Source organism: Lissotriton helveticus, chromosome 1_1 (genome assembly GCF_964261635.1).
Source record: "Lissotriton helveticus chromosome 1_1, aLisHel1.1, whole genome shotgun sequence".
Taxonomy (NCBI): Eukaryota; Metazoa; Chordata; class Amphibia; order Caudata; family Salamandridae; genus Lissotriton; species Lissotriton helveticus.
This window is the reverse complement of record NC_136057.1, coordinates 1,912,702,001-1,912,720,505: the sequence shown is the minus strand read 5'-3', so window position 1 is coordinate 1,912,720,505 and position 18,505 is coordinate 1,912,702,001. Positions and strand designations below refer to the sequence as shown.

The window sequence follows — 18,505 nt, the reverse complement described above, 5'->3', positions numbered from 1 at the left end:
TCATTGCCCTGTCTTTGTGCGAAGGGGTGGACAGCGGTGTGAAGGATTGCTTCGCAGGCTAATGTCTGGTCTCCCAAATGTGGTTCAATACCGGAGTTGGCTTGGACCATCTAGCAGACCAGGTGCTCCTTTGAGGCAGGTGGCAGTCAATTCTTCACTAGTGACGTTCTCTCCATTCTGTAAGGCAAGTTAATCAGTGCCCTTGATAGTGGGCCAGCACTTATGTGATTGAAGTCGCCCCCTCACACTCCTCCAAACATTGCTGAGGTCTCCTCTTTTTTATGGGTGAGTTTCTCTTCATACTCCTAGTGTGCATTAAAAAGCCTATTCCGGACCATGATAATGCACGGTGACCTGGAGGGGGTGCATCAAGTGTGCCCTCATTATGCGTGTTGGACTCCGGTGGTAGCAGTGTACTGTATTATTTAAATGTATAAAGTGGCAAGACCCTTTTCTTTTTTTAGGAGTGGCTCCTCGTGTGTAAAATTCCGCTGTACAGGAATCTCAGAACCTTGAGCTTGCATGTAGAGTGCATGTTTCTACAGTTTTCTGAGTGTTACATGTGTGCTATTAGGAACTCGGTGTTGTAGAAGCCAGAGACTGTGGCCAGTAGAATAATTTTTAAATGTCCTTGCTTTTAGCATGGCACAAGATTGAGCATGAGGACAGTTATCCTTAGACAATATTGCTTGCATTCCTGAAATAAGAGAAGATGGGGACTGGCCCATCTTTAGAAATTCTAAGGGGACCAAGGTACCAAGAGGCTTCTCATTAGTTCTTCCTGAGCACTGCCACTTGGTGCATTGTAGGGTTGAGGGATGGAACTGCTGTTTAAAATGAGGATCTTTCAAAGAAGGCCTGTGCTTCAGGAACTCTGATGACCGCTTCATTATGTCCATGTTTTAGATCCTCCTGTTTGGAGCTAGCAAAATTCCTACCTGGTGTAAGAGTCCTCAATTTACACAAAGGCGTCATCTGGAGAGCATTCTGAGGTTGATGTCTGAAAGAGAAATAACCCAAACCAGTTCTGAAACCTTAGACAGCTGATCCTTATTGCTGGAAAATGTGTATAAATGTGGACTCCAAATCACTCCATTTTGTTTGTCTCAACTTCTTCTAGACCAATGACGGGAGTGCTCCACAGAGTACTCGGTAACCTGCTTTAAAACCAAGGCTGATGTCTCGCTAATAGTCACGCAGAGGTGAGGGGACAGGACATCACCTGAAGTTTGCCCTTTCTCCTGCAGGAGCTAAGGCTCTGTCTAAGTGCCGGAAAGCCTGTGGAAGTGTGCTCTGCCCTGCAGATAGAGAGACTGTCCAGGAGTAGATTAACATGTTCCTGGTGTGAGGAACACCCAGAGAAAGCCAACTTGCTCTGAGTGTGAAGCCAGGAGTGACTCATGTCATGGAGCAGCTTCTCTTGTTGCTTTGCACAGTTTCCATGTGAGCTGCAAGAGACTAAACCAGAACTGTTTTCCTCCATCACCCAGCAGTTTGCCAGCGTGCTTAAGAGCCTGATGCTGGGACGCTGTGAGTGAAGGCAATTTTACTATTGAAGCAAGAAGCCCTGATCAGTTCGGAGGCTGCAGTTTCTATAAAGAAACCACTGTGAGCGATTCAGCCTGGAGGCCATAACTGAGCATTTGTCTGCAACAGCTCTTTAAAGCAATCGCCATGTCCTGCCACACAGATCTGCCTCACCAATCTTAGGAGTTGGCACTGCTGTGAGTGAAGATGCCTGAACCTCTTCCACTGTACATCTGAACTTCTACAATAACCAATAGGTAACTTACCGCTCCGAGCCTGCACTGGGTACAAGAGACTAATCATGTGCAGAGTTGTCTGATGTGCATGCTGCGACATTTACCTACAAGGTAAAGATGTATTCAATTGAGTTGCACATATGACTTGAGTATTTGAGCAGTCTGCAACTGTGTTTCATCCTGCCTAAATCCGTAGTGAGTTGGGAACTTTAATTACAGGATCTTGGCCTTGTGTAGTATTTAGTTTGGCTGTGTGTTTAAAGTACTTTCTTTTTACATAAAACCTAAGCACTGAGATAAATATTAAGGTATTGTGTCTGTTGGTTTGCTGTTAAGCTCTGAGCTCTTGCAACTTGGACGGAGAAGCCTTTGACTGCTTGCCCTTGGTACCTTGAGAGTCAAGTGCAATAAATATTGCATTTACCCCAGTTTGCAGAGCCGTAATAAAGTCGACCCCAGGACTCCTGTGGCAAACAACCTCAACCACAGCTGGGGCCCAGTAGGTCCTGTGTGCCCTATAGCTCCTCAAACGGTGTTAGACCGGAAGGTTTCATTGTTGGGTTTATAGCTGCAGGAATCATTCTATGTATGAGTCGTTTTGCAGCTTGAAGATTTTTTCTAGATTCAATGCAACCCCACTCCTCCCATATCCCCATTCCCTGGAAATGAAGAGGCAGCAAAAACAGAAAACCACTACAAGGATCAAATTCGCCAAGGAACAAGAGGAAAATAATCTGAAGATGATCACTCAGCTCAGCTTCCGGGGCAGGCATCTGTATCAAAGGGAATGACAATTGACCAAATGGCCAACACACCACCCATAAAAGAAATACTACAGAGAAAATTCTGGATTCAATAACCAGATGCTGGAGTAATGCACAGCATGTGAATCCACAAAATTCTTCAAGCTGCTAAACTTTAAAGTATCCATTTCAGTTCTCATTATAACCTCCTCAAGCCAACTGTATTGTTTATAAGTATTTCTACAAGGCAACGATTAGGCATACAGTCATAAACCTACAAAAATAACATTACTTTTGTTAAATAATGAAACTTCTCCTAAGAGGGGTTAACAAGAATATTCACAGTGAACATATTCTACCACCCAGGGTTTTGTCAGTGGGGGGTTGCCAACTACAAAGCCCTTTACTACCATGGTAATCTGTGTGATCCTATGTAACAGAAAAAAACTGTCTACAGCCTTTAGCACATGTAATATCTGTCCACCCTGAAGGTCTATTGGCTTTAGCAGATGCTTTCACAATAAGTAAGCCAGACTTATTGCATTTGCCATAACATTTCTTAATAAACCAATCAGACCAGTGGCAGAGAACATATTTTTTCCCAGGAAACCAGTGAGACTGATGGTCTTTATCACTGACTTGTCACATCAACCAACTCAGGCCTACTGTAGTTGGCATAAGCTTTCATGCAAGGCAACCATCAGGCATACAGTCATAGAATTATAAATGAAGACACAACTACAGTTGGCTAAACAAAGTACAGCCCTCCAAAGAGTATCTAACAAGAATTATCACAGTTCAAACCTTCTAAATCCAGGGTTTGTAAGTGAAGTTAACCAGTACCACAGAACATGCCTACTGCTATAGTCTGAGAGTTCATGTAACAAAATATCTCTGTACAGGTTTTAATACAGTGTAATATCAATCTACAATTAAAAGCCTATTGGCTTTAACATAAGCTTTTCACATTAAATATGCCAGGCCTACTGCCTTTGTCATATTTTTAAATAAAAACAGATGCCTTGATCATTGCATTGGTATCGCAACCAACCTCAGCCATGATAAATTGAACATGAATGAGTGTTTCCACAAGGCAAGCACTCTTTTTCAGCTCAAGCACGCAACATGTTTTGAAGGACATCAATGTTGGTAGTGCTACTGGCCTCTCTCTCATTAGTGCTTCTTATTGTTCTTTTTCTCTTTGACACCTGTGCTCAGAAGCCAGACCAAAAAATAGCAAGAATCAAAATTGAACAAAGCATAACAAATGTAGCATGCGTAATCAGCCATATAAGCTACTAACTTATTTATTTTATTTATTTTGAAAGTTTTATATAGCGCGAACAAGATCTTTACAGATATCAGAGCGCTTTACAGAGAAAGGCAGCAGCGTGTGAGTATATAACAATTGGGGTGGGGAAGATACATGTGGGAACATAGTCAGCCAGATACATCAATAATGAAACAGATACAAATAATTAAAAGCGTAAACACTCAGGCAGGTCAATAATACGACTCATACAGCAAGCATAGAAGATCAGTATAACTGAATGGTACAACGTCTGTAAAATCATCCCCAAGAACAATTCAAGTGTATTTAGCCATGAGGATAGCTTTTACTTCTTTCTTAAAAAGTATGGTAGAATAGATGAGCCTGATTTCAGGGGGGAGTGAGTTCCAGATCCTGGGCGCCATTCCTGAGAAGGAGCGTTTATACGTTTTTTCCTTGCGGAACCTTTGGGGCTTTAGCAGGAGATTGTTTGTGCCTCTGGTCTTTCTAGAGCCTCCAGATATCGTCAACTTCTGGGCGAGGTATCCGGGTGAACTCAGGTGGACAGCCTTGTGCGTGATGCAGGCGATTTTCAGATGTATTCTGGCTTCAAAAGGCAGCCAATTCAGGGCTCTCAGGTCGGGGGAAATGTGTGAGTGTTTTTTTGATCCGGTGATGAGTCTCGCTGCGGCGTTTAGAGAAGCTCTTATGGGTGCCGTGGTAGTTAGTGGGAGAACGCAGAGGGCGATGCTGCCGTAATCTATTCGGGGGATGACTAGAGCTTGTACCGCAGTTTGGAAATCTTTGGCTGGAAGGAAGGGTTTGAGTTTCCTTAAGGTATTGATCTGATAGTTTGCCCCCTTAGTTGCTTTGTTGATGTGCTCCTGCATGTTGAGGTTGGTGTCAAGTGTTATGCCTAGCGATTTTGCGGAGTCCACGATGGTGGGTTGAACATTGAGTGCCGTTAGGTGTTTAAGCCAGATTTGAGTGGTATTGGACTTCGCAGGAGGTGAGATCAGGAGGAACTCTGTTTTAAGAGCATTGAGTTTGAGATGATTAGCGGCCAACCATGATTGGGTGCTTCTGATTGTTGAATTCAGGAGCATAATGTCTTTGGGTGATTGCACTTTGAGATAGAGTTGGGTGTCATCGGCGTACATGTGGAATTGAACATTGTATGCTTGTAGCAAGGTGGTGAGAGGTTCCATAACTAAGTTAAACAAAGTTGGGGATAGGGAGGATCCTTGTGGGACGCCTAGCGATACCGGTATAGGCGAAGACAACACGTTACTCTTGAATTTCTGCGTTCTGTTGTGTAGAAAGGACGTGAACCATTTGAGCACAGTTCCAGATATACCCATTCTTGTGTTTAGGAGCTCGAGTACGTTCTCATGTTTGACGGTGTCGAATGCAGAAGAGAGATCAAGAAGGATAAGGAGGCAGGTATCGTTTTGATCCAGGATTTGGAGGGCGTCGTCAATTATGTGAATCATAGCAGTTTCTGTACTGTGGTCCGCTCTGAAGCCTGATTGATGAGGGTTGAGTAGATCAAACTGATTAATGTGTCTAGTCAATTGAGTTTGTGCGCATTTTTCCAGCAGTTTGGCAAGGGTCGGAATATTGGTAATGGGACGGTAATTATTTAGATCAGAGGGGTCGGCTGTAGGTTTCTTTAGTAGTGGTGTGACTTGTCCAACTTTGAGGGAGTCAGGAATGGTCCCTTGTTGGAGTGAGCTGTTGATAATTTTAGTCCAGAGTGGGAGGAGCGACGGGGTAAGGTCTTTGACCGCGTTGGCAAGAAGGGGGTCCGTGAGGTGGTTGGCTGGTTTCACAGTGCTGAGCAGTCTAGCAATTTCTTCTTCCGAGTAGGTGGCAAAGGATGACCATGTAGCATTGTTTTTTGGTTCAGTGGGTGCTGTGCAGAGGGGTTTGGGGTAGAGACTTAAGTCAATGAGGAGATCGTTCTTTATGTTGTCTGTTTTCTGGATAAAGAAGGAGGCAAAGTCTTCACAAGAGGGTGCTTCGCCCAGGGTGCGGAGTGGTTGGGGTTGTTCCTTGGATTGTGTTCTGATTAGGTCAAACAGCTTTCTCGGACGATTTTTGGCTTGGTCAAGCTGGCGGCTGAAGAAATCTGATTTTGAGCGTTTTATTTTCCTGAAGTAGGCATTCCTCTTTTTCTTCAGCGCTTTTAGATGCAGTGCGGAGGGAACTGATCTCCAGGTGCGCTCTGCCATTCGCATGGCCCGTCTATCGTCATTGAGACTCCCGTTGTACCAAGGGTTGGACATTTTTGTGGATGCTCTTTTTAGTTGCATAGGTGCAGCTTCGTTAACTATAGAGGTCATAGCGTTGAGATAATGATCCGTCAAGGATTGTACATCCGTAACGCCATTGGGAGGAAGTAATATATTGCAGCTGTTGGGGGGCAGAAAGTTTGGGTTGAGTTTTTTCAGGTCTCTTTTCCAGACTTTGGGCTTTAAGGTTTGAACCGGGTTAAATTTGACTTTTTCGTTGATGAATAAAGTGACAATGTGATGATCTGACCAGTCACAGGGTTGGATAGATTCGAGTTGGATAGAGTCCTCTTTGGAGATGATAAGGTCGATGATGGAGCCTTTCTCGTGGGTCGGGCTGTTGCAAATTTGGGTGAGGTCAAGGGCGTCGAGGAAGTTTTTAAGACTATTTACCACCGCGTCATTATGATCGTTCCAGTGAAGGTTGAAATCGCCAAGGTATATTTGTGAGTTGTCGCCCTGAATTGGTTGTGATCAAATCCATGATTTATTGCGAGAAGGTAGAATTGTCCCCTGGTGGGTGGTAAATGCAGTGAAGAGAGCATATCGGTTTGCCCCCGTTGATAATATCGAGGCAAATGTATTCACAGGAGGTTGGGGAGGGTAGGGAAGGAGAGGTTACTTTCAAGACAGAGAGGTTACTCCTGTGTATACATGCGATCCCCCCCACCTTTTTGACCAACCCTGTCTAGTCTGGTGATGTGGTAGTTAGGGGGAACCAGAATGTCCAATATGGGTGTAGAAGATTCAGTTAGCCAGGTTTCAGTCATGATGATTAGGTCAAGGTCTAGTGAGAATATGAGCTCAGCGATTGCAAAGGAATGCCTAGAGGCCGATCTGCAGTTTAGGAGGGTGCATTTGAGACGGGGTGTGTCGAGGGTGGAAGGGGGTTCTAGAGAGAGGGGGACTTTTCTCAGGTTGCTCAGGGTAGAAATTCTGTTTTGCGTGGGGGCTCTAAGGGGATTTGGATGAATCGTTGGGATGGCGTGGAGTGTGGAGGGTATGTTGGTAAGGGGAGCTGGGTCGTAGGAGCGGAGGAGGGTAACTATGTCAAGGTCCGATAGTGTGTTGCAGGAGCGATGCGGACGGTTTTCCCGATTGCGAACAGGGATTGTGGTCCAGTGCGGGGGGCGTTGAGTGCGCAAGTCAGCCAACCCTGTGGTGGTCCTGTTAGGAAGGGTGGGGCTGATGAAGGCGGGTGCGGGGTGTCTGGGATGTGTGCTGAGTAATTGTTTGATGATGTGAACGTCTTGTTTGAGCTTGAGGAGGATGGTGGGTGAGGAGTGACTGGAATGCGTGCAGAGTAGTTGTTTGATGATGTGAATGTCTTCTTTGAGCTGGAGGAGGGAGGCCATAACGAAGTCTAGTGTGGTATTTGTGTTGGTAGTGGGTATTGGAAGGTTGTGGGAGGATGACATAGTATGGAGGAGGGTATTGGTGGTAGGTGGAGAGTGCATGGTGAAGGATGGGCGTGTGTTAGCGGTGATGGGAACGCCTGCAGGGTGATGGGGGGTGAGAATGGGAGGGGAAGTGTGAATGTACGTTGTTCTATTTTGTGGAGTCGACGTTGGGTTGATAGCGACGTGCTCAGTGTGGGTTGTTAATGGGTGGAGGTGGGGGCTAAGAGTGGGGAGGAATAAGGGGTGGGGTTTGTCTGTGTGCGTGTCGGTCTGGTGCTGAACTCTGTTGGGCGTATTGTGAGTGGGAGCTGTGGTGTCATGGGTGAGAAGAATGGGCATGTGGGCTGGTGAAAGGGGGGAGGGGGGACTGTTGGTGTGCGTGGGTGACCTAACTGTGACTGTGGTTGAGGGGTGTGAGGTATCAACCGCAGGTGGGTGTATGACTGTGGAGCCGGTGGTGGAGGAGAGGTGCGTGATCTTTTGTGGCAGAGCTAGGTTAGAGGCGTTGTGGTTGGGGGCTGTGTTGTCAGGGGAGGGAGGAATGGGAGTGGTATGATTGGAGGTCAGGGTGTTGGTGGGACGGGAGGGGGTGCGGCTGGTTTGTGCCGGGGGGGCATCTGAGTCTGTGATTAAGGAGTTTGAAGTGGTTGCAGTAGGTGGGTGGATGACGGCGGTACCGGTGGTGGAGGAGAGGTGCGTGTCATTTAGGGACTGAGTTGTGTTGGCATCGCTATGGTTGGGGGCTGTGAGGTCAAGGGTGAGCGGATTGAGTGGGGTCCGTGTATTGGAGAGGTGCTGTACGAAAGTGGGGAACAGGTTGTCTAGTAGTTCCAGGTTCCTGTCAGTGGATTGGATTAGGACAATCCCATTGTTATAGACAGTGATGGAGGTTCTGCCTGGGAAGAGTAGGGATGGTGTGATGGAGAGTGTTTGGCCGTGAGCGGATTTCCTGGAATTGGATACGGTGAGTAGAGAGAGGAACGTTTTTCTCCATTGAGCTCTGCGTGCGGTGTGGAAGATATCAATGTTTACGTCACCAATGACTGGTGAGTAGTAGGTGTCTGCAAAGGGTGTTTCAGGGTGAGACCTCAGTAAGTTGTGTTTAAAGCGTTTAGCTGCTTTTTTGGTGAGTGCGGGTGGGTAGTTGATTCTGTATGTGTGCTTGCCGATGAGCTCCATGTTGGGGTGTTGTAGTCGGCAGTTGTGGGAGGGTGTCCAGTAATCGCCGGTTGCATGGAATGAATGTGACCCTAGTGGACAGCTAAAGTGTATGCTGTAGTAGTCAATGCAGATAGGGGTAGGCTCTGTAGTGGGTACGGGTTGCACAGGTGTAGGATGCACAATAATGATATACGGGAGCAGAATACAAACACTTAAGCTAATACACAATCGCATATAACAACAGTGACATTGATGAGCAGCCAGAGTATATGAGGTAATAATTGGTGTCTAAAGGAATGAAGCTTGAAATGGGGGCAGGTTACATAAGTGTGGCAGGTCAAAATGTGCAATTATTCGGAGCATTACAGTGAGGTCATCGTGGGTCACACAGGTACAACATAAAATATAGGTTTAACACTGATGGTATATTGGACTGAAATACCGATGCAGATAGTAAAGTGCCTGAGTCAAAAGAGACAATAGTGAAAAGTCAAGGAAGAGTGTTTCAAAATAGATGAGGTACATGAGTCAGTAGCAGGATAGAGTTGCAACAAAAGCTATGTGCTATAAACAATAGTGAGTAGTCAAAATAAGTGAGGTATATGAATCAGTAGCAAAATACAATTGCAACCTACAAATTACATGAGATCTAAAGTGACAATAGTGAGCAACCAAAATATGAGGTAGCAATTGGTGTATAGAGGTGCAGAAAAAGTGGGATTTGCAGTATACCATTAAGAAAAAGTACATATAATCACACCGTAAAAGGCAGACACCCTATCATTAGGATTATAGCCATATAATATCACCGTAAAATGCAGACACCCTATCATAATCTTGCGTGTAAGCATATGATGCAAGGTCTGGGGTAACGTCGGTACATTACAGGTGACTAAAAAGTGAGGTGTGCAAGATACAAATAGGCATCTCCAAAAAGTACCACTGTAATAAGGCAGACATTTAAACGTGGGGGATGACTAGTCCAAGATGGTCGCCAAGGGTAAGGATAGACAGTCCAAGATGGCCGAACCGCTAGAGGAGATAGAGATATTAGTCCTCTGTCTGCTGCTCTTCCTTTGAGCACAGGAAAGGGCTGTTTCACTTTCCGTTAGTGCAGGCACTGCTCATAGCATGCTGAGAGGGAGGCTTATCTCTACTTCTGGTGTGGAGGAGTTGAGCTGCAGGGCCTCGTGGACATCAGGGGCGTCGGTAGGATTTATTACTACAGTTTTATGGCCCTAGCCATTTTGAACAATGGAGATAATTTAAAATGTGGGTAGGCGGGAGGGGTGGAATAAATACCTTATGTACCAGCTGCACCGCGTGTATGCTGAGTTTGCCAGCCGGGATTGTCCATTTGCTGTTGCCCCAAATTGTATACAGGGCTGGGGGGGGGTCCCTCTCTCAGCCCTCCGTTGACTCTGTCACTTCAGCCTCCGGTGTCAGGCTCCACTTATCAGGCGTCCCTGCTGATCCCACCTGGTCCCGTTGGTGTGCCGCGTCCAAGGTCTGAGGTGCAGGCTGATCACCGCACCAGTACACCAGCCCCCATCTGCCGTGGAACTGGGAGCAGGGAACGAGAGGGGGGGCCCTCTCACAGCCCTCAATGCCGTCACGCTTCCCCTGCTGTTGAGCCGGCGATACTGCTTGGGTGCTTCCCCAGTAATCCCTGCTTCACCGACACAGCAGCCCACGTCACTGCCGCGGGGCGGGCGGGGGTGGGGGGTCTCCCGGTCCACCGAGGGCGCCGCAATTATTATGATGTGATGCGGGCTGCTCCTCTCTGCAATTCCCCGCCAGTCACCGCCAGTCGCAGCAGCCGGCGCATCAACTCGCGCCTCTGCCTTGGAGCGGTCGGGGGGCGGGGGGCCTCACTCACCTCCCCAGTGCCGCTGCGAGTCCTCTTCTGTGATGTGTGCCGAACACCAGGCAATCCGCAGTGCAGGTAGCACGGTGCACTCCGCAGGTTCCCGGAGCCCCAGCCGCCCAATCCCGGCGACGCGACGGGGGAAAGTCTAGAGGCAAGGTCGCGGGGCTTTGCAGACACCCAGCATCAACCCAGCCTGACTCTTCAGCCCGCTCTGACTGCAGTCTCCCGGCGTCCGGTCTCGGCGTCGCGATGTGTCCAGTGGCAGGTCGCGGTGCTCCCCAGGCTCCAAGCTCCGCCGTCGATCTGGTCAGCAATCCAGTTACTTGTAGTATCCTGTTACTTGTTTATTGTTCCAGTTACTTTTCTTTCTGCTTCTGATGGGTGCTAACCGGGATAAAGCCCGAAGCGGGGTCCCAAGCACTGGGAGCTCTTCACAGGAGCTCCTACCAGGCGGCCATCTTGGCTTGAACTAATATTTCTGATTTCTGGTATTTACATTAAGTAATGCACATAATTGTATCATATGAGCAGTTTCTACTGGAACAGAAACCAAGATATGTCTCATTACTCTTTCCAGGTAAACGGTGTGAACTCTGCGATGATGGCTTCTTTGGTGATCCACTTGGTGAAAGTGGCCCTGCAAGAGTGTGCCGGGCTTGCAACTGCAATGAAAATATAGACACAAATGCTGTTGGGAACTGTGATCGTCTAACAGGCGAATGTCTAAAATGCATCTACAACACTGCTGGTTTCTACTGCGACCGTTGTCGAAATGGCTTCTTTGGAAACCCTCTGGCTCCTATTCCTGAAGAGAAATGCAAAGGTAATGGTAATCTTTCCTTTAGTTGGTCTGCTAATTCTCATGGTTCACCTATAACTGTTAAACTGTCGCATCATCTGACATGAATCAACTATATCAGTGATATTGAACTTTTCTGCCTTTTCTCCCCCCCTCCACCACCCACCATATGCCTTATTTCTGTCTTCCAGCCTGCAGTTGCAATCCTTATGGTACTGTCAACCAGCAGACCAGTTGTAACCAGGTTACAGGGCAGTGTGAATGTCTCCCACATGTCACAGGAAGAGATTGTGGCGCCTGCGAGCTAGGATTCTATAACCTCCAAAGTTCACTTGGTTGTGATAGGTGAGACACTTGATGTTTGACTAATATTTGTTTACTGCTTTCCTTCCCTTTAATACCCCAAAACCCTTACTGGACGGTTATATAAGTATCTTCTCAGTTTGCATAATTTATATAGTGCTTCGTACATCAGATGAGGCAGAAGTGCTCAGATTTGCTCCAGTTTCCTCGGTGCCCTTAGGACAGGACATGGTGGAAAAGGTGTTGGTTGTAATTTGCCATATAAGGGAACCTTTGGTGGAATTGAATACGGTTTGACGGTGTAGGATAGACCTGGTGCATCAGACTTCTTTGCACATAACCATTGGTTATTGAAGAGTGTGTGTTTGAGAGAGTAAATGGTCCCAGGTGCAGTTACTTGCATCATATAGGGTTGGTATTACCAAATGTAAAAAAACACCTACGATTCGCAACTGTGGTGTATCCCTTGCTGCATTCTGTCGAAGTTCACCATGTAGCTATAGAAAGCAAACCCCACTTCGTGGCAGTTAAAATTATGTACTGTATATGTCCTTATTTGCTTACTGGCAGTAATACAAAGCAGGTGACACTTAGTGCAACTGTACCTTAAAACTCTGAAGAAAAAGAGAAACGCCTACTTCAGGAAAATCAAGCGCACAAAATCAGATTTCTTCAGCCTCCAGCTCGACCAAGCAAAAAACCGACCAAGAAAACTGTTTGAACTAATCAATACACAATCCAAGGAACAACCCCAACCATCGCATAGCACTATAGGTGATACACCATCCTGTGAAGACTTCTCTGCTTTCTTTAATCTAAAGGCTGATAACATAAAGAACGATCTCCTCAATGACGTAAGCCTTTACTCCAACCCCCACAGCATAACACCCAATGAACCAAAGAACCATGCTACATGGTCATCCTTTGACACCTACTCGGAAGAAACAATTAACAAACTGCTCACCACACTGAAACCTTCTAATCACCTCACAGATACCCTTCCTGCTAACGCTGTAAAGGACTTCATCCCACTACTTCTACCACTCTGGACTAAAATTATTAACAGTTCACTTCAACAGGGACGCATCCCCGACTCCCTCAAAGTTGGACAAGTCACACCTATACTCAAGAAACCAACAGCTGACCCTACTGACCTAAACAATTACTGTCCTATTACCAACATTCCCACCCTTGCCAAACTGTTGGAAAAATGCGTCCAACTCCAATTAACGAAACACATTGATCGGTTTGACCTCCTCAACCCTCATCAATCAGGCTTCCGAGCAGGGCACAGTACTGAAACTGCTATGACAGACATAATTGATGACGCCCTCCAAATCCTAGATCAAAACGATTCCTGCCTCCTCATCCTTCTTGATCTCTCCTCAGCATTTGACACAGTCAAACACGAGAACTTGATCGAGTTGTTAAACACCAGAATGGGTCTATCTGGGACTGTTCTCAAGTGGTTCACTTCCTTTCTACATAACCGGTCTCAGAAATTCAAGAGCAACAACCTGATGTCCTCACCAGTGCCTGTACCATTAGGCGTCCCACAAGGATCTTCCCTATCTCCAACATTGTTCAACCTGGTCATGGAACCTCTCACCACTTTGTTACAAGCATCTAATGTTCACTGTCACATGTACGCTGACGACACCCAACTATATCTGAAATTACAATCCCCCAAAGACATCAAACTGCTGAACTCAACGATCAGAAACACCCAATCATGGCTTGCCGATAATCACCTCAAAATCAGTGCTCTGAAAACTGAGTTCCTTCTGATCTCACCTCCCGCGAAAAGCTCCACTACTCAAACCTGGCTTAAGCACCTAACTGCACTCAATGTCCAACCTACCATCGTGGACTCAGCAAAATCTTTAGGCATAACACTTGACGCCAATCTCAACATGCAACAGCATATCAGCAAGGCAACTAAGGGAGCTAATTTCCAAATCAATACTTTGAGGAAACTTAAACCCTTCCTCCCAGCCAAGGACTTCCAAACTGCAGTACAAGCCCTAGTCATGCCGCGCTTAGACTACGGTAGCGTCGCGCTCTGCGCACTCCCCCTTTCTACAACTGCACCCCTGAGAGCCTCTTTGAACGCTGCAGCGAGACTTCTCACTGGATCAAAAAAACACTCGCATATTTCCCCTGACCTAAAATCCTTAAACTGGCTGCCTTTTGAGGCCAGAATACATCTGAAAATTGCGTGCATGACTCAAAGGGCTATACACCATAGCTCACCCGGCTACCTCACTCAGAAGCTGACAATTTCTGGTGGCTCAAGAACCACAAGAAGTACAAAGAATCTTCTTCTGAAACCACATAGATTCCGGAAGGAAAAAACATATAAGCGATCCTTTTCAGGAATGGCACCCAGGATCTGGAATTCACTCCCTCCAGAAACCAGACTTATCACCTCCACTACATTTTTTAAGAAAGAAGTGAAAGCTATCCTCATGGCTAAATTCACCTGAACTTGTACTTCACTTTGGAACTATTTGAGACTCCTCACCTTTGTGTAATATTCGTTTATCTGACGGTCTACTTGTATTATTGTTTTAGCTGATTGACTATGCTCCCTCATGTATCTACCCTATTTTGCTACTCATCTATTACCTATAACTATTCTTTGCTCAAAAACTTGTTAATCGCTCTCTTGTTTTTCCTACCCCCTGTTTTTGTTTTTTGTAAAGCACTCTGATATCTGCAAAGATCTTGTTCGCGCTATATAAAACTTTCAAAATTAATAAAATAAATAAATCCTAGCAATTACATATAGGTATGCATTTTATAGGTTAGTATGTTCTTCAGTGTTTTTGTGTTTAGTTTGTCAGTGGCTGTTTTGTTAAGTAGTGGTGTTTTCAACTGGACTTTACTTGGGGAAATGTTTGTCACATGTTACAAAAAGATTCATTTAGCTTCTTTGAATAGGCCATGATCTTTGTTTGCCTCAAAAGGAGGTATATCTGTATGCTGAAAAACGTTATGCATGTTGGTGTATCTTGGCAGTTGGCTGCTGGTGTAGCCATTCCGTCTGGTTAATGCAATTTGTGTTTTGTCAGTCTACTTTTTTTCTGTACTTGTCATAAGCACATACTCTCGTGTTGTCATAAGTCCTTACTTGACTAACTTGATGCATGCGTTTAGTTACTAAACACCTTCCTTTTACATTGTGTATTGTACTTGTGTCTATTTCACTCTGACATGCTTAATTGTAACCACTTCATTTGGGGTATTATCTCAAATGCATTAAAATGTTGTAGTAGTGGTTAACTGGACATAGCATTGAAATTGTGTTGCTTATTGTAAGGACATTTAATTGGACTGTCACTCAAGGTGCTTCTGTAGATGTATTGAGTGTCCATTATCCATTCAAGTGTAGCCATCTATAATCTCATTTATCATAGGTGTGAATGCCATGCACTGGGCTCCACAAATGGGCAGTGTGATATCCAATCAGGTCAGTGCGAATGTCAGCCTGGCATTACTGGCCGTCGTTGTGAGCGATGTGAAGTTAATCACTTTGGATTTGGACCTGATGGATGCAAACGTAAGTAGAAGCAGCCGCTCACACAGTATAGCAACTAGTGCTCTTGCCAGCCTACCACATTAGGCCCATTCTAAACATTGTTTTCAGCCACTGTCAGCCACCTTCATAATCTAGTGGTTACAACGTCCCTCCCATAACGATCTGTCTAATCTGTTAAGCAGATAGTGAGCTGGTGAGTGACCGTACATCATTCATTGTAAGCCATACATAATGCTACACTGCATATTGATGTGGTACTATACCTCTAATCAGGATGTATAGGTTTATTGCTGCTTTATGCTTGCCTAAAAGTTCAGGGAAAAGTTAGTGCCAGAGTGTTTGCATTCGAACAGTCTGTGATGGTTATTGTCTACAGCGGAAAGAAGAGAAGTTGAAAATTCTACAGTGACCTCTTCACCTTGCTGACTGCTGGTGGGCTGTGCAGATGCCCCCTTCCTCACTCAGTGTGATGGTCCCACTTCAGAATGTAGAATATGAGAGTGCATCCTTAGCAGCTTTGGCCTACATGCACCCATAGAAACTGTGACAGTCATCTGCCATCCTTAAGGCATCCAAGCAAGCTTTTTTTTTATCCTTTGCCTTACTGTGTCACAGACCACAATTGTGAAAGATGAAGCACCACATTAGGATAGATCTATTTCCCTTTCAAATAATGACTCCAGAAGGGAGGGCGAGTGTTACACTCCCAAGATTTCGAAAGTGAAGTTCTGTGTATTAAACATATTGCATTCTAGTATAGAATACAGTATCTTAGAGGTCTTTTCGAAAAGCTTTTTTCATGCGTCATTCACTATTCAGGTTCATTAATGGTCAGTCTGCTTTGTAGATCCAGACAACATGCATTTCGCCCTTTATTGTCCTGCAGGCATAGGACTTTTTCATTGCTAAGCATTGTTTTCAGTTATGAAAAGGAAGGATACTATCTATGAAGAGCTCAGTTAATGGAAAACTAAGGCATACCATAAGGTCCTTTAGACAAACAACGTCTCCATGGTCACAAGTGTCTGGCCACTCACGTGATTTCCAAGAGTGGTTCAAAATAGTTTTGGGACACGGTAAGTCAAAGCTGAAAAGCATGTGTTTGAGCTCCGTGAGATGTTAAATCTTGGAAGTAGTTGCAATGAGTACATGCAGGCCAAAGGTGCTAAAAGTGCATTCTCATTTACTACATTCTGAAACGGGTCCATTGTGGAAAGAGGCATGGAGGTGTTAAATCTGAAATAATCGTGTATGCCAAATGTGGTACTCTGAATAGATGAACTAGGCACACTATGTGATCAAAGACCAAGGTGGGTGCCCAATGCATAGCCCACTACCAAAGGCAGTGTGCAGTACTTCTGTAGGCGGGGGTAATGGTTGCAAAGTAGGGCTAACGAACTAGGAGACTTGACACTCCAATTATCCAGAGTGGGCAACCTGGGCCAGTTATGAATATTAAACTAGGAGAAAGACTTGCTATCGGAACATGTGTACCATATGTATCAAATAATGTTATATAATGCCTTTTACAATGGTGTGTTTAAATAGAATCAAGTCTGTGTAACTGAATACAAGTACAGACCGCCTTGTGCGCCTTTGCATAAAACCTCCCTTCTTGTTTTGTCTTGTGCAACGTGGGTCACGGGCCGTGCCCTCTTGTCATTTTATGTTGATCCTTTGAGCTATTTCAAAAGATTCTGAAATTATTAAAAACCTGTCCGGCTGGACAAAGGACATACATGTTATCTTTTGTATGCCTATCATTCCCTGATTCTGACTAAACTAGGTACCACTGTTCCTTAAAAATGAACTATTGCATGTCACTTATTATAGACAGTTGACTCATTTGGTTTGATCGTATCCTATGCACATTTTACTAGTCTAAACACTTTGTCTCTTCACCCCTCTTCAGCATGCGACTGTGACCCAGAGGGCTCTCGATCCTTACAGTGTAAGGACGATGGTCGTTGTGAGTGTAAAGAGGGTTTTGTGGGAAACCTCTGTGATCAGTGTGAAGAGAATTATTTCTACAATCGATCCTCTCCAGGCTGTCAAGAGTGCCCTGCGTGCTACAGGCTTGTAAAGGACAAGGTAATTATGGGATATACTTTTTAAAAAACATTGGCGAAGCGAGATGACCAAAATGTAAGCTTCTTGATGAATCTTTCCTGCATATTGTCCCTCAAGAAAAATCTTCCCTGGTGTCACTAAGGGATCTAGATTTCCATTTCTGTAAGATGTATTCAGACTTTTTTGGTTGTATGTTTTTGTTATTGAAATTTATTTTTTCTTTGAAGCTCCGGTCAGTTGGGCTGAGCACCTTTCTGCTTCAGCAGGCCTAGCGTAGTAGAGTACTCTGGGCATTAGAAAACCTGTCCGTACTGACATCCAGCAATTCCTAAAGATGTGATGGGGCACAGTTTAAGTACCTGGTGAGGACGCTCGGAGAATGCAGTTTTTGGCCTGCTGAGTCTATCTGGAATTTTCAGTCATTTATTTATAACTGGTTTCTGTTCCATGCAGTGGAAATGTGGTCTCTCAGTAAAAAAATATATATATATTTTATAGCTTGAAATATTACATACAAAGTTGAATTAGTGCTAAAAATATAGTTTAGCAAAAAATTCATTCAGTTCAATTCCATGACAAATATATCAATTATGAATCCTCCATATTTAAAAACCTTCACCAAATTTTAATATATCAAGCATATTATGGAAGGGGGCGTGGCTGAACACGCAATGGTGCCAGACGTGCCTGGGTAGAGCTCCGTGAGAAGCTCCCCTACCACAGGCCATTTATCCGCTGAAAATGCTTGCTTTGGCCTGAAAACGTCAGCGGGTGCTCCCGCAACATCCCACCACTGGCCGGCGAAGTTTGGACCGAATTGCTGGCACCGAGCTGCCCCCTCAGAGGACGGCAGCGGATCATCCCGGCGGCAGGCACTTCCGGCTGGCCTCGCCTCCTGCCTGAGGCCGGGGCTGCGGCCTAGTTGGTGGGCCCGGGGACGGAAGACCGCGGTGGAGAGACGTCAGCGCTCGGACCTCCCGCCGAACCTGCCACCTACTGTGCCCGCATCGGAGCAGTTACAGCACTCCCTGCTCTGGCTGACCTGGGGGAAGTCCTGTTCGGTGCACTATGGGAGACGACGCTGAGATTGCGTCGGTACTGATCTGCCCGCCGGCTGCCGGGTGCACACGATGCCGCTAAAGGCCCCCCTGCTGTGGATCCCCTACCGCTGTTACCAATCGGCGCTGCCTACGATTACCGGTGAGGAGACTCGTCGCGCTTCACTCCCTCTCCCTTGGTGAGGCCGGCTGCTTGCCCTGGACTACCCAGCCCGCGGCACTTCCGGCCGGCG

The 18,505-nt window shown here is 45.7% G+C and overlaps 1 protein-coding gene across 1 annotated transcript in view; it reads left to right on the top strand.

Moving 5' to 3' along the window:
- The window catches only part of LAMC1 (laminin subunit gamma 1), a 365,535-nt gene that overhangs the window by 225,236 nt on the left and 121,794 nt on the right, over window positions 1-18,505 (top strand). Inside the window, exons 14-17 of the mRNA XM_078643183.1 lie at window positions 11,079-11,324; window positions 11,492-11,645; window positions 15,023-15,165; window positions 17,057-17,235. Of these exons, the coding sequence (XP_078499309.1) occupies window positions 11,079-11,324; window positions 11,492-11,645; window positions 15,023-15,165; window positions 17,057-17,235 (722 nt within the window). The remainder of the gene's footprint in view (window positions 1-11,078; window positions 11,325-11,491; window positions 11,646-15,022; window positions 15,166-17,056; window positions 17,236-18,505) is intronic.